The 15,752-nt window shown below is 36.7% G+C and overlaps 2 protein-coding genes across 2 annotated transcripts; one reads left to right on the top strand and one right to left on the bottom strand.

Annotated features, from left to right (window-relative positions):
• Positions 1-8,634: 8,634 nt before the first annotated feature.
• Positions 8,635-9,252, bottom strand: LOC143604666 (uncharacterized). Its single transcript, XM_077081073.1, has one exon. It carries the CDS (start codon positions 9,250-9,252, stop codon positions 8,635-8,637), a length of 618 nt encoding a protein of 205 aa, XP_076937188.1.
• A 1,886-nt stretch (positions 9,253-11,138) lies between these two features.
• LOC143604665 (TOM1-like protein 5) lies at positions 11,139-15,629 on the top strand. The gene is made up of 9 exons (XM_077081072.1): positions 11,139-11,268; positions 12,707-12,785; positions 12,883-12,981; positions 13,071-13,184; positions 13,273-13,436; positions 13,577-13,652; positions 13,735-13,820; positions 13,946-14,107; positions 15,018-15,629. Exons 1-8 carry the CDS (start codon positions 11,168-11,170, stop codon positions 13,965-13,967), a joined length of 741 nt encoding a protein of 246 aa, XP_076937187.1. The 5' UTR covers positions 11,139-11,167; the 3' UTR covers positions 13,968-14,107; positions 15,018-15,629.
• Positions 15,630-15,752: the final 123 nt, after the last annotated feature.

Below are 15,752 nucleotides of genomic sequence, written 5' to 3'. Positions count from 1 at the left end.
TCCTTTTTTTCGTTAATATACACCATTTCAAAAAAAAAAAAATTCGTTGTTATTGTAACGTGTCTGATTAACCCAACCAAGCCAGATCTACCTATTGACGAGCCTCACTCGACGACCAAGGCCAACCTAGTAGTAGTGAGCTCTACTAGAGGGCTGCAACGAACCATACTATTAACCAATCCTCTATTAACCAAACGTGCAGATGCTACTCTTCCGTCATCCAAAACCAAGGAGGAGGATCCATAACCATCGCTCGTGACCTGCATTTGAGACCTATGACCTGATGGCCCGTAAATGAACCCGATTTACCAAATATCTGGAAAAGACATAGGCTTTTAAGAAATCAATTGTATAGTGTATGAGGCTACGAAAAAGCTTAGTGATGTGGGTGTCAGTATTTATGGTTTCCTTATGTTCTATATATTGAACCAAAGCAAGAAAACAGTTTGTACCTCAAAAAAATTTTCAAAATAGGAAATTTTGTAAGTGTGAAATGGTTTTTAGGAGAGAGAGAGAGAGAGAAAAGTTGTTGGTTTATAGGAGATCCGCCATTTAAAATGGCGGATGTCAAGTAACATGTAGACCATGTCAGATTTTGTCTGGTGAGTTGGACAATTACAGGTGTTCCGTCATTTCAAATGGCGCATTTGATACTTTTTATTCGTTTTCCGCCATTTGAAATCGCTGATGTCCTTTCCTGTTGTCAAGTCACCCTAGTACATAATACATTCACTGTTGCTACAACAATTATAAGACCAATGATAGTGAATAGACTGGTTAGGCTAGCAGGCTTCAAGGGTTCCGGTTAACCTAACGCAGGTCGTCGGGTTCCTCTACGTTTGCAAAACGTAGAGAGTGGTTCACTTGTTTAGTTGTTATGATTTACTAAGGATCCAAGGCCGAGATATAGGAGTCGGTTCTTGGATGTAGGTTCTAAGTGAAGTTGTGTTGTTTTTGAAGTGAGAAAGAAACATGCAAAGTGCAAGTTCTCAAGAGAGAAGAGAAGATCCAAGAGTGTAAGTGAACTCCCAGATCTTGGTTGTCTTGTTGTGGCTGAGTTATATTTCTTATATAGAGAAGAAATATAAGGCTTTTGTCCCATGTGTAAACTAGTGAATTTTTGTTGCAGTAGAGGGTTGACCTTTTTAAGCGCGGAAGGTTATTAACCAGTGGTTAATAGTTATATTTTCTGAGTATGTGTCCTTTTTACAGCTTAGGGACTTGTACAAGTAGTCAGTGATGTGATGTATATGCTTATTAATGTTCATGTACTTGCTTTCCTGATTTTGCGAACCTCTTAACCTTTTAACCATTTTAGCGTTAATGTGTGGAAGTCATTTTATTGAGCTTTGGGCTACCCCCGTCATCAGCCCCCCAAGTCAGAGGTTTTTTTGGAAGTAAACTCAAAGACTTCTGACTTTTGCACATTTTTTTTATTGCTTAAAGGCTTCGAGGCTTTGAACAGTTTTGTTTATTTTTTGAATTTCTGAGAAAACAGTTGATGTGATTGATTGGGTAGTTTCTGTAACTGCTTATTAATATCTACCCCTGCTATTTCCTTTAGTTTTTTAAATATCCATATTATTCTCAAACATATTTATCAAGTTTCCTTCAATCCTTTTCCCTAGTTAGTTCAAATTTTCCACTTTTCTTTCGAAATTATGGGTGCCCGTAAGGATTTATCGGTGAGCTGTTCTCGTTTAACCCAAGAGGAAGTTGAATCGTTTTGCCTCGATTGGGGTATAGGTTTAGGGTTTAAACCAGTGGCTCCGGCGGTTGATGCTTTGATCGATCGTTGTCCAGCCGGGTTGATTGCTCTTTATTTTCGCCATTTTGAGTTCTCTAACCTTCGTCACCCTTTTTCAATTTTTGTGTTGAATGTGTTAGAATATTATCGTGTATCATTTGGTCAGATTCACCCGTTGGGGCTTGCTAGGGTTTTGTGTTTTGAAGTTTTATGTAGGGCTTTGGGGTTTGATCCGTCGTTGTTGTTTTTTCGCTGTTTCTTCCGTCTAGCGAAGAACGGCGATTGGTATACCTTTGAGACTACTCAGGTTGATACTTGCTTGATCTCTTCCACGGTTACGACTCTTGGTACCTAGAACGATCGGTTTTTCTTTGTTTCCGATTCTATTGTTCCCTTTAAGCTTGTTTGGAGACAGCCCGACGCCGTTTTGAATGAGCCGGAGCCATCTGATTCGGAGTTGGGCGATCTGTTTTTGAAATCCATTAGGAAGTGTCCGTCACGGCTTCGTCCCTTTCCCGAACATCTTCTCGTTTTGTTAGGACTTAGCAAGTTATGGGATAAGCCTAATCGTGATCCCATGCTTATAAGAAATGATAAGGGTATGCATTTGCTTATATTGCGTTGTTTTGTTTCCACCGTATGCTTGTTGACAATTTTCCTTGTTTTTGTAGCCATGTCTGCCTTGGACTTTGTGAAGAGTGATGATACTTCTGATGTTGTATTTGGAGACGTTGCAGCTACTGTTGGTGAAAACGCTGTTGTTCGAGGGGCGGGGCATAGGTTCGAAGGTTCCGGTTATGTGGGTGTTCCACATGCTAAAGGTTTTACCAAGTCCACTGCTTCCAAGGTTTCTACTCGCCGTTCCAATCGGCGTTTTTTCAAGTCCTCTGGTCCATCATATTCACATGAGCCTGTGGATGTTGGTGATGATGTTCAGATCGCTATGGATCTGGGTTCGAGTGTTGAGGCAGATAAAGAGCAAGGGTTGGTTGTGGCTAAGAAGAAGAAATCAGTTGGTAAAAAGGTTGCGGCACCCACTGTTCAAGGGTTGGGTGGAGACGTGGTTTATGTTCCTAAATGGAGTGTTAAAGTTGGTGATAGCTTTAAGGACCCGAAGGTTTGTGCTGATGTTTTGGCTAACTTTGCTCCCCTGCAGTTCGTAGCACCATATCTGAGATGGAGGGTGATACCATGCTCTCAAGGTTGATTCTTAGTTCTAGCAACCTTTCTGCCCTTTTAGCTGAGGGCGTTACTCGCTTTCAGAAAGGGATGCAACAGTATGAAGAATTTCCCAAGAAAAAGGAAAGGTTGAAGGCTTCCATGGCATCGATGAAGAAGGATGTTGATGGGTTTTCGAAGAAAGAGGAAGGCTGGGGGAAGAAAATTGATGAACTTTCTCGTAATCATGAGGTGGAGATTGGAGAGTTGAAAGAGAAGATGGAAGCTGATAGAGTTCAGCTGGAGGCCTAGAGGGAAGCCTTGGAGGCTCAAAAGAAAACCTTCGCTTTGGAGAAGGAAGGTTTGAAGGCTTCAGTCGCTCAAGCTACCAATGACAACCGATGGCTGATTGAGCATGGGTTTCATCAAGTTGTGACTTACCTACTTCACTCGTCCGAATTTAACTCAGTGTTGGGTGGCGTTTACACAAAGTTGTTGAACTATGGAAAACCTTTGGGTTTAGTTGCTGTTTCCAAATTTAATGAGTCAGGTCAAACCTTGGAGCAATCACCTATGTTCGACTTTGAAGCTTCCAAGCTTTTTGCGGATTCTGTTCATGCGATGGAGAGACTTACTTACCCCTACGTGGGTGAAGTTTCTTCTTGTTTTGGTAAACCCATTTCTGTTTTGCAGGGTTTAAAACCAGCTGGGCTTGATGAGAAGACTTGTTTTGAGGTGCTTGAGTCTTTATCCAAGAACGTTCTCGCTCTGGTGATAGTAAAGAGACTCTGTCCGGAGATACTGGTGGGTCTCATGCGGCCAGTCTCGAAGGTTCAGCTGTTGGTGGTGACTTAAAGGCGAAGAAGTCTAAGAAAGGCAAGAGTGATGGTGCCAGTGCTTCAAAGCCTGCTTATGATGTTTGAACAATTAATTCGTAGCTATCTTAGCACTTTAAACAATGTTATGTACTTTAAACAATTTTAGGTTTAGCATGGAACCCTTAAGGTTTCTGCTTCGTGGTTGTTGTTGACCTTGTTGGCCGTTTGAACACTTTTATGGGAATCCTTGTGATTTCCTTGTTTAGCCTGGATGGTTGTTGTGGACGATGCTGGTTATGGCCTTTAAAGTCCTTTTTATGAATCGTAGTATTTGATGTTTCGTATTTTTGTTGCTTGTCTTGTTTGTTTGATGTGTTTTTTAGCTAATTTTCCTTAAGTAGTTTTAGTGATGCAGTAACTTTAGCTTCAAGGCTTCATTAGGTAAAAAACACATGTTGTCTATCCTTTATATCATTACTTAGTGTATATTTGTTTCGTAAACTTTTTTCAAAGCTTAAGGAACGAATTGATGTAGGCTGTTCAGACCCGTCTATGAGACAAGTTTTGTTTGAAAATATTTTCTAAGTCTCATGGAGTCGGATTGATATAGGAACTCATCCCTTATATAGGTTCATTTAACCCTTGAACCTATTGAGCGATGTGGCCTGGGAGCTCATCCCCTTACTTGGCCCTTGCCATGGAGTTTCTTGCTAGGTTCTCAACCTGATTATAGGATAGTAAAGACAAGTTATGATAAAGACTTTATCATTCATTCAAGAGGTTTTTGTTTACAAAAAGGAGAGTTGTACATCTCTTGAAATACATTTTGAGTTCTTGACTAGGCATGGAACCTTTTAAGGGTTTTGCCATTAAGATTTTTGCCTTCTGCGTTGGCCAGATTGTAGGATCCACCCTTATGAGCTTCAAGGATTGTATATGGTCCTTCCCACTTTGGGTCGAGTTTTCCTTGGTTTTCTTTCTTGCTAGCCTCGTTGTTTCGGAGTACAAGATCTCATGGCCTGAAACGTTCATGTTTCACTCTTGCATTGTAATAAGCTTCCATTTTTTGTTTGTACTTAGCCTCTTGTACTACGGCTTGATCAAGGATTTCTTCAAGGAGTTGCAAATTCAACATGGTCTCATTGTTGTTTGATTCGAGTTCCATTTTGAGTGTTCTTTGAGTCACAACTCCGACTTCTGCTGGGATTACAGCTTCCGATCCGAACACTAAGTTGTAAGGTGTTCGTTTGTGGCTTGTTTTTTCGGTTATTCTTATTGCACGTAGAACATTTGGGAGTTCTTCAAGCCAATTGTTGTCATGTCTTCCCAACCTTGCTTTGATTCCTTCCACAATAGTTCTGTTTGTTCTTTCAACTTGGCCGTTGGATTGTGGGTATGCAACTGAGCTGAACACTTGGGTGATTCTTAATTCCTTGCACCAAGTGCTAAAAGGCTTCTCAGCAAATTGTTTTCCATTATCCGTGACCAATACTCCTGGCAGCCCATAGTGACAAATGATGTTCTCACACAAAGTCGATGACTTGTTTGCCCGTTATTTTTGCAAGTGGCTTGACTTCAGCCACTTGGTGAAGTAGTCCACGGCTACTAACAGAAATTTTACCCCACCCTTGGCTGGTGGGAATTGACCAACGATATCCATTCCCCACTTGTAGAATAGCCAGACTGATGAGATGGGGACTAGATCGTGTTTGGGGCTTTTGGGAACCGGTGCATGAATTTGACAACCTTCACATTTCTTAATTGGTTCTGTTTCATCTCGATGCATCGTGGGCTAGAAGTAGCCGAGGTTCATCAATTTTGCAACCACCGTTCTTAGCCCAAAATGAGCTCCACATATCCCCTCGTGAACCTCTTTGATCAGATATTGACTTTGTTCAGGGCCCACACATCTTAGTAGTGGTGCAAGGTAACCTTTTTTATAAAGGGTCTCTCCTTGCAGCACATACTTTCGGGACTTGATTTGAACCTTTCAGCCTCTGTCTGGTCCAGAAGTAACTCACCATTTTTGAGGAACTTTTCTATGGGAGTCATCCAATTGGGACCTTCTTCAGTGATTACATCTTGAATCTCCAATTCTTGAATTGAGGGAGTTTTCAACACTTCTACCAATACTTTCTTGGTGAGTGTGCAAATGTGAGGGATGCAAGTTTGCTCAGGGCATCGGTGGGCTCGACATGATAGAAGATGGGGATAACAATTTGGTTAAAGCTCCTCCGTTGCTCGAGGATTAATACCAATTCATCTAGGCACCATGTTGATGAAGCGTAATTCTTGGACAAAACGATAATAGAAGCTCTAGATGACTTGATGGCACTTTCCAATTCTGGTCTCAGCTGCAGTCCAGTTTCAATTTCTTCATCATCAAAAAGGTTGCGAGATTAGCATTCCGGAGTGCATCATAGAGGTGGCTGATGAAACTAAGACGTGTGTCAACCCCTCGAAAACTTAAAAACACGTCGTATTGATAGTTATCGTTTGTGGATGAAGAAGATGAAGTTTCGGTACTGAGAAGAACCATTAGGAATTATTGGAAGGTATGATTGATAACAGAGAAAAGGATAAGATTCATACGAACATAAATGAATATGTTTATCAAGGAAAATGGAAGACAGGTCAACTGTAGTTTCATGGAACCTACCCATCTTTTACTTGCAGGTTTCCATGACTCTTCGCATAATTTGGAAAGTTTAAAAAAATTTGAACAACAGATGAAAAACTTCCAAAACTCATGATTGTCGCTTTTCAATTAATAAAATTAATGGACATATTACAAATGTATGATGATTTCGTTAAAAGTAATAAACTAATAATTAACCAAAGATGGAAAAAAAAGTAAAATTTTATAATTTCTAATCATGCATGCCTAATCGCTTGCAAAATAAAGTAAAATTTGAACCCAAGTGAAAACATATATACAATCTCAAAATCAGAACTGTGTAGTTTACTTTAGCTTCATTTATTGAGTTAAAACCACTACAAACCTTTTTTAAAGAAAAGCAATAACCAGTCAACTAAAGTATCAAAGATTTCAAATTCTCTTTCCTAGTCTTGGCATTTGAATTTTTCTTGTCAAATTAAAAATAAGGGGTTATTTGGGATTTCTTATTTTTGCTTCTTATAACTTATAACTTATGGGTTATAACTTATAAGATATTTGAAAAGTTGGGTATTGTGAGTGTATAAGGTATAAGTTACAACATTGTAACTTATATCTTATGTCTTATATAAGGTAAAGGAGGTAAAATAAGGAATCCCAAACACCCCTTAAATACTCTTACTTCAATGCAGATAATAATTTCTCATTTAAAAATCACTATCAACTATTCAATCTTTAAATTATTTTTTGTCTCAATGGACCACCGTCAAAAAACACTTAACGTCGTTAAGTTTTTTCCGAGTTTCAAACCGATGTTTTAAGGCTTTTGATCGGAAGAAGGATGCGAGTCGACTGATATAAAACTTATCTTGAAATGGTGATCTAATGACGAAATAATGTTTCAATTCAGGTGTTTTGAATTTCCAATTAACAAAAATCAAGTCATTGAATCACCGTTTTGAGATAAGTTTTACATAAGTCATGAATGAGAGTTTTGAATACCGGTGAATCCTAATTAACGCCTTTCACTTTTGAATAGATGTGACTATAACATGAAGTAGAGATAAGTGAGAAAGACGGTTAGGGGTGGGACGACCACTCTCCTTTAAGATATAAATAAAATTAGTGGTTTATCCGGCGCGCTGCATTGAGACAGGTTAGGTTGGTAAAACCCGGGCGATGATACAACCAAACGTTGTCGGTCCTGGACGTTAATGCGGTAAGTCGACGCAAATTTGGTCGGTTTCGGTTAAGTGTGTTATGATACCAGAACTAAAAACTAAAAATAAACATATAAACTTTGAGGTGGATCAATTGAGTGGCGTCAGTCGGTAAAACTCGGGCGTTGGATCCGGAATATCGGAGCATTATTGATCCCGGAAGTTGAGGCGGTGAGTCTACGCAAATTCGGCCGATTTTCCATCACATTGGTTACTATACTGAAACTAAAACAAAAACAAAATTGGCATTAAGTAGGTTTTCATTACGTTCAATGTACCAGAATTAAAACAAAATGTCGTAAATCTACGCAAATTTGGTCGGTTTGTGTCGCGTTTGTTATGATACCGGAACTAAAACAAAAATGGCATTCAGACAGTTTCATTATGATACCAGAAGTAAAAAAAGAAGAAGCAAAATGTTGTGAAACCCCAACGTTGAAACTCGGGTGTTGGTAAAACCCAAGCGTTATAATGGTGAGTCGATGCGAATACGGACTTTATCGTTTATTCTCGTTACAGTATAGAAACCGTCAGCAAAACTTAAGCGTTAAACATTAAAAATAAATTCGTTAAATTAAGAATTAACATATAAAAAAAAATAAATACTCGATGTTTCTTTAATCGCTAAACCATGGCGGTTGTAAAACCAAGCGTTGTCAATTCCGGGCTTTGAAGCCGTAACTCGACACGAGTTTGGTCGGTTTCGGTTACTTTCGTTACGGTACTGGAGCTAAAAAATGGAAACAAAATATTGAAAAATGAGGTTGACCTGTTGGTAATCAGCGAACAAATCACACAATACACAATTGAATAAGAACAAGATGATATACACAAACTGATTCTTGAATTAAAATACTGAAAATATGCGATTGAACATACTGAATACATGAATGTTAATTTGTCTGACATCATTCCTTATTTATAAACCAAATACTTTCATATTAACCATACTAAATACAATAATTACAATAAGACTCCTATACTTAATATAAAGTTTAGTTTAAATATCAATACTCCCCCTTAAACTAAAATTAGTTTAAGTGAGGTCTTCGTTTCTTCAAGATCTGGTTGCCATCACAGTAGCGTTGGTTCGTCATCTTCATCCCGTATCAAGTTTGTCTCCTCCCTTCTTTTCCAATTTGGACATTCATGCCTGAAATGCCCACGTTCATTACACTTGAAACATTTTATGTGATCCTTGTCCTGTTGGGCTTGATTTCCTAGTTTATTCTTCCAAGTCTTCTCATACTTGACTCGACAGCATTCTTTGTTTCCTTGTTTTGAACTTTCATGACCGCAATGTTCCCACTTTTGTTCCTTTACTTTCTCTTTTCCTTCTTCTTTAGTGAACAGAAGTCTGTCATGCATGTCTACCTCCTTGTTTTTCTTCTTGGTGCGTTCCTCGAAAGCCTTTAACCTTCCAACGGCTTCTTGGAATGGCATTACACCAAGATCCACAAACTGCTCGATCGCAGCAACAATCTGTATGAATTTTTCTGGCACAGAATTGAGTAGCTTTCGGACCAGTTTCTTGTCATTCATGGTATGCCCAAGCTTGCTCGCTTGTAATGCAACCTCACTTATTTTCCCGGCATACACATCAAGCGACTCGTCAACACCCATTTTTAGAGACTCAAAATCTGACTCGAGTGTTTCCAAAGCGCGCTTCTTTAACTCTGTCAACTCCAACATGTCGAACCTTTAATGCGTCCCAAATTTCTTTGACCGAAGTAAAATTAGCAATTTGCAATACCATGTTTTCTGGAATCGCTTGGAATAGTAATGCAATTGATTATCTTTTTTCTCATTAACTTCGCTGCCCTCTTTTGGTTCGATGGCTTCCCAAATTCCATGGACGTTAAAGATCGATCTGATCTTTATAGCCCAAATAGTGTAATTTGTGGAGTTTAACACAGGGCATTGAAAACTCATTGATGTCCCTCCTTCCTTTGAAGTCACAACTTCTTTATCCTTGGACTCGACCATTTTACGAGTTTTCTTTTTCCCAATCTTGATAAATTGACAATTACAAATTTAGAAAAATTTATTGTCAACTTTAATCTAAACAGTATTCGGTTATAAACAAACCAACTGTTAATCCCAGAAATAGTGAACGGGTTTTTTTAAACCAACTATTTCAACAACAATGGTACTCGGGTTTTCTGATCACAATGTAAATCAAAACCAGACCGTTTTCTACCAAGAATAGTACACGGGTTTACCAATGCAAGGCAAAACCAACTGTTTGTTTCAACCAACAATATTACTCGGGTTTATCCGTTGCCTAAGAAGACTATTCTAAACACTAAAAACAACTGTTTTTTTAACCGAGATGAATAGTACACGGGTTTAACAAGGCAAGCCAAAACCAACTGTTTGTCTCAACCAACAACAGTACTCGGGTTTATCCGTTGCCTAAGAAGACTATTCTAAACACTAAAAACAACCGTTTTTTTTTACTGTTGGTAATCAGCGAACAAATCACACGATACACAATTGAATAAGAACAAGATGATATGCACAAACTGATTCTTGAATTAAAATACTGAAGATATGCGATTAAATATACTGAATACGTGAATGTTAATTTGTCTGAAATCATTCCCTATTTATAGACCAAATAATTACATATTAACCCTACTAAATACAATAATTACAATAAGACCCCTATACTTAGTATAAAGTTTAGTTTAAATATTAATATCAGGTGACGTTGGTTGGTATAATTCGAGTGTTTGTAAAACTTAAGCATTGCCGATCCTGGTCATTATGACTGTATCTACACGAATTTATTCAGTTTCTATTATATTAGTCACAGTATCATAACTAATACGGTAACCCCAAATAACCTCGTAATTTAACGGTACCAAAGTTTGTAGTTGTTATCTATATTAATTTACAGTTAAAAAGCTATGCGGAAACGAGGATTGGCGCGTGGGTGTACAACCACACAAAAAAAAAGAAAAAGATAAAGTGGATGGTGAAAAGGACGCGTGTCAAATAAAACAAAATAAAAATAACCCGCAGGTGACGGTAGCAAAAGAAACAGACAGTAGCAGCATCATCAGTACTTTACTTGTGCTATTCAGTGTCACAAAAATAAATATATAAATAAAACCCTCAAAACATTATTATTATAATAATAATATTACATAAATTAGATACATACACATCTGTATATCTATCTGTCCTGTCCTGATTCATCATCTATATCACCCCCCCTTTCTTTCCGTCCCCTCTTTCAGACTTTGATGAATCACTTATTCAATTATTAGGGTTTTTTAAGGTACGCATCAACAAATTAACCCCCTTTCTTTGATTGATTCAAGTTTATTTATCATGGGTCACTTTTATTTCATATGGGTTTTCTTTACTGATTCAAATCCCCCAATTTTTTTTAGGTTTATCAGTACTTGATTTGATCAGTTTTTATTATTTTAATTAGATTGCTTAAATATTTTGATCTTGTGTATAAGAGTTTCATTATTTGGTTGTATTTGTATACATATATCTATAGTTGTTATATGTTAAAGATTGTGTCTTTGTAATATATTTGTGGTGTTTGTTTTTTTTTGTTGCTTGTTGTTAAGCTCAGATACTACTAGAAATGGCGGCCGAACTTGTGAATGCAGCAACAAGCGATAAGCTAACGGAAATGGATTGGACAAAAAGCATTGAAATTTGTGAACTAGTCGCGCGTGATCATTGGTAACGGTCGAAACTTATCCTCCTGTGTGTGGTTGTGTTGGTTAATAAATCTAAAATCATGTGTTTGCAGGCAGTTGTCTTTGATGTTATTTTTGATATGATCCAAATAGGATGACTATATGGGAATACTTTTGATGTTTTTGTTATTATATGCGCAGAGTAATTGCTTATTATGTATAAAGGGATGTCAATGTAGACGTATTTGCATCATTAGAAATGTTATGGAAATTTAGTTTGATTCCATGATACTTGAAAATTTTCCATTTTGAGGAGTTAATTAGTATAGTGTCCTGTTATGTGTATGTTATAAATACGGAATGGCTTTTTTACCATATAAAAAGGGACCGATTTTGTAAATTTATTTGTGCCATCAGTTTAGGGTTTCAGGGTTTGAGATCATTCATATCTCATAATGCGTGAAATTTATTTCGATTCTATTAATACCCTTTATTATGATGTCCCGCATAATTGTCTTCTTTTTTCCTTTTTGATGATATTCAATGATTGGTATGTTAATTCTACATATAACATTCGAAACCTACACTGTTGCGGTAATCTCTTGAATATACAGTCATTGCTCTTTTAGCTCACAATTAACTCGCTGTATTTCGGTATACATATTGGTCTACTTTGTTTCTTAATGTGTAATATGTTATTAAAAATATTCATATAAACCTTTTTTGTAAACCTTTTGTAATTGAAACACTGACTGCAACAAAAGAGAAAAACAAAGCAAGGGAGCATGACAAAATAAACACAAATCTGAGTTCACTTCTATTTTTTGTCATAACTTGAATAATAAATACTTCTATATCCATTTTGATTTGACAAATATTTTATTTTCATGCCTGTTGGTATTAATGTTGTGAGCAAGACTTATAATATGTTACGCATCGGTTATTAGGAGATAAGTATATTAATATTTTATTAGATAAGTTTAATATTGTTTATTAATTATTAGATAAGTTTATTTTAGATAAAAGAGTAGGGTATAGATTTATTTAGGATAGGGCTTCTGGTTTGTCATTTTGATTATTGATTAGTGATTCTGATATCTTTGGAGAGTTGGTTACCTCTCGAAAGTAAAACATGAGAGAGCCAATCCACCTCTTTGAAAGTCGATTAATCTATTTTGGTATTATCATGATACTAATACTATATAGAATCCTCCGTGTCCTAATATTAATACACAAAGTTATGCTCCACCTTCATCTTCCAATAAAGTCTATATATCAGTAAAAGTTTATGTTTTAAGCCCGAATAGTCAAAATTTTGTGGTTTAAACTATAAAGGAAAACTTTAAAATGACATACATCCTTATTATGCCCGCTAATTCGTATTGGATTTTTCAAAAACAACATACTGTCCAGTTATAGATATGCCTAACATTGCTTACACATACAATTTACTTGCCATATCGATGTGTTTAACTTTACAGGCAAGCTAAAGACGTCATTAAAGCCATCAAAAAGCGACTGGGAAGTAAGAGCAAAGACACTCAACTATATGCTGTTATGGTGAGTTATTAAATCTGTGTATAATTTCATGAACATGTTGCCTTTTATATCTTGAGTTTTCCGACTAATGTTTCGGCTTTTATTGATTTTTTTTCAGTTGCTAGAAATGTTGATGAATAATATTGGAGAACCAATTCACACACAAGTGATTGACAACGGGATCCTCCCTGTACTTGTTAAAATAGTAAAGAAAAAGGTATATTTATTCCTTCTAACTGTGATGTAGTGTTATATTTGGAATTTCAGATCTACGCATTTAAGTTCTTTTTTCTATTCTTTCATCAGTCTGATCTGCCTGTACGAGAGAAAATATTTCTTCTTCTAGATGCAACACAGACATCTGTTGGCGGAGCTTCCGGAAGGTTCCCTCAGTATTACAATGCATATTATGATTTGGTGGTAGGTTTATATACATTTGAGCTGCCACATATTTGACTATCATATGGTAAAATGTAATCATCTTCTCTTGATATTATTGTGTTGCCAGAGTTCTGGAGTAACTTTCTCTCAGAACCCGAGACCTGAAGTTCTTCCAAAAAACCGTTCAACTTCAGATAGCAGTAAAAGCAACTCGAGCAACGGTGAACCTGCAACCGCTGTGCATGACCGGAGTGCACCACAGGAGGCCCCACCACCGGTTCCTGAATCTAGGTACGTGTCCCAGTAATTATGTATAAAACAGTAACAGAATAAAATAAATGAGGCTTATCAATTATTACTATTATTGTAATATACTAATATTTCTGTCTGCTTGATTAATTACATATTTGTTACCGTCTATCTTTAAACAGTATTGTTCAAAAAGCTGGATCTGCACTTGAAGTCTTAAGAGATGTTCTTGATGCCATTGATGCCAGATATCCAGAGGTACTCGAGTCGGGTTGTTTTTTACATTTTAATATTAATATATTGATACTAATGTTATTTTTATTTGTATTATTTTGCACAGCAAGCCAAAGATGAGTTCACCCTTGATCTAGTTGAACAGTGTTCATTTCATAAGCAACGGGTGATGCATCTTGCAGTTACATCTCGGTAAGTTGTTTTTGTGTGGATATACATATACTAAGAAGAAATATTAAAATGCTAACATTGATGTTTTATAAAGTGCAAAGACACACGAAGTCATACCTTTTGATTATTTTGTTTGGTTGTTTTAGGGATGAGAAAACAATATCTTAAGCAATAGAGTTAAATGATCAGCTACAGAAGGCGCTTACAAGACATGATGACCTTGTTTCTGGTAGACCGATGTCTACACTAGCACATGTTGATCATGAACAGGCAGAAGAAGAAGAAGATCCCGAACAACTCTTCAGAAGGTACGGATAATACTGTTATTTATACTAATATAAATAAAGTTTGTTTCATAGCGGGTTGGGTTGGGTTGACCTGCCACTTACCCATGAAAACTTTTATATTATCATTTTTATGCAACCAAAAAGATTAATATCAAATATACCCAGTGTTTACTCATTTCATTAAGTGCAGTTTATAATATAACCATTATACCCTTCTCGTTTTCCTTACCCTCCAAACTCTTATATCCTAATACATGATTTAATAGAAGGGTATAAATATCATAAATCTAAAAATGGGTATATTTGATATTATGATTTTTTTTCTTGTGTGGATATATGAAAGTATCCCTATTTTACAAGTTCGTAATAAAATATAACCCAAATTGACATTTTTCAAGTAATGTAAATCACGATACGAGATTATTATCATAAACCCTAACTGATATAGATGATTACAACAAACCCTGACTAACATATGTGATCCGATAATGTAGTGGTGGCAATTGAACCGTTTATGATAAATGGGTTGTTTTTAACAATATTAGTCAAAATGGGTATTGGGTAGACCTGAAAATTTTGCCTAGAATGGAAAGGGTTTAATGGGAGTCTATTTTATACATGTAAATCGGCTTTTGAAAATAAATTAGATATTTATTGTAATATTGTAGCTCTTTACAATGAAAGTTGTCACATTAATTACTTCCAAAATTCGATAAAGAAATACGGTAAATTAATTTCTGTGCAACCCAACCCGACCTTATCTTTTTCAAACCACGCTAAAATTGGCCCATTTTTGTCCAAACCAGTTACCAGTCTTCACCCATTACCCGCCCATTTTGTCACCTCTAGTTTAATATTCTCTCTTTGAATATCTTCTTGTTATACATCTAAAGTTCATATTTTTTTAACTAAACAACTGCAACCTTGACAGAATGAGAAAAGGAAAAGCTTGTGTAAGACCCGAGTCTGAGAATCACCAACCAGACCGTCCTTTAGGATTGCTTGGGTCCTCAGTCCCACCAGACAGGCTTAACCGACCATTTATCAGGCCCATCAGTCTGGAGCCAAAACAAGAACCAACCACAGCCCTACCATCTGCAGCTGTATCACTCCCACCCCCACCTGCAAAACATGTTGAAAGGGAGAGATTCTTCCAAGAAAACAAGAATGACGGTTCTGCCCTTGGCGGTCACATGAGGGGTCTCTCTTTACACAGCCGAAACGCCAGCAGTTCTCGCAGTGGCAGTTTTTACTTTAGTGATTGATGCAACAAGAAGTCAAAGTTATGATGTGGTTTTGATGTTTGGGGTTATGACCATGGTGAAAGTATGTATATGTTGAATATGAATTGTTTTTCTTTTATACAAATTGTGATATGTGAATGAGGACAAGGGGATAGGGGGTGTTTTATTGAGTCAGATAGCTGATGTTAGAAGTGGTTAGTGTTTGTCTGATTATGGGATTTTATTTATATGGTGGATTCTTTTATTATTGTGTGTTTTTGTTTGGTCAATGGGAATTATTTTATTATTTGTTGAGGTTAGGCATGGGGAGATTGTTATTTCTAATCCAAAATATTTATTTTGAATATCTGTTTTTTAATTGATTAATTTTATATTAGAATGAGAGGTCTTCACAAGTATGTGTGGTGGTGAGTTATTTGTAT

Source organism: Bidens hawaiensis, unplaced genomic scaffold (genome assembly GCF_021521415.1).
Source record: "Bidens hawaiensis isolate Kalapana, Puna unplaced genomic scaffold, B.hawaiensis_p1.1 tig00066132_1, whole genome shotgun sequence".
Lineage (NCBI taxonomy): Eukaryota > Viridiplantae > Streptophyta > Magnoliopsida > Asterales > Asteraceae > Bidens > Bidens hawaiensis.
This window is presented reverse-complemented; position numbering and strand designations above follow the sequence as displayed.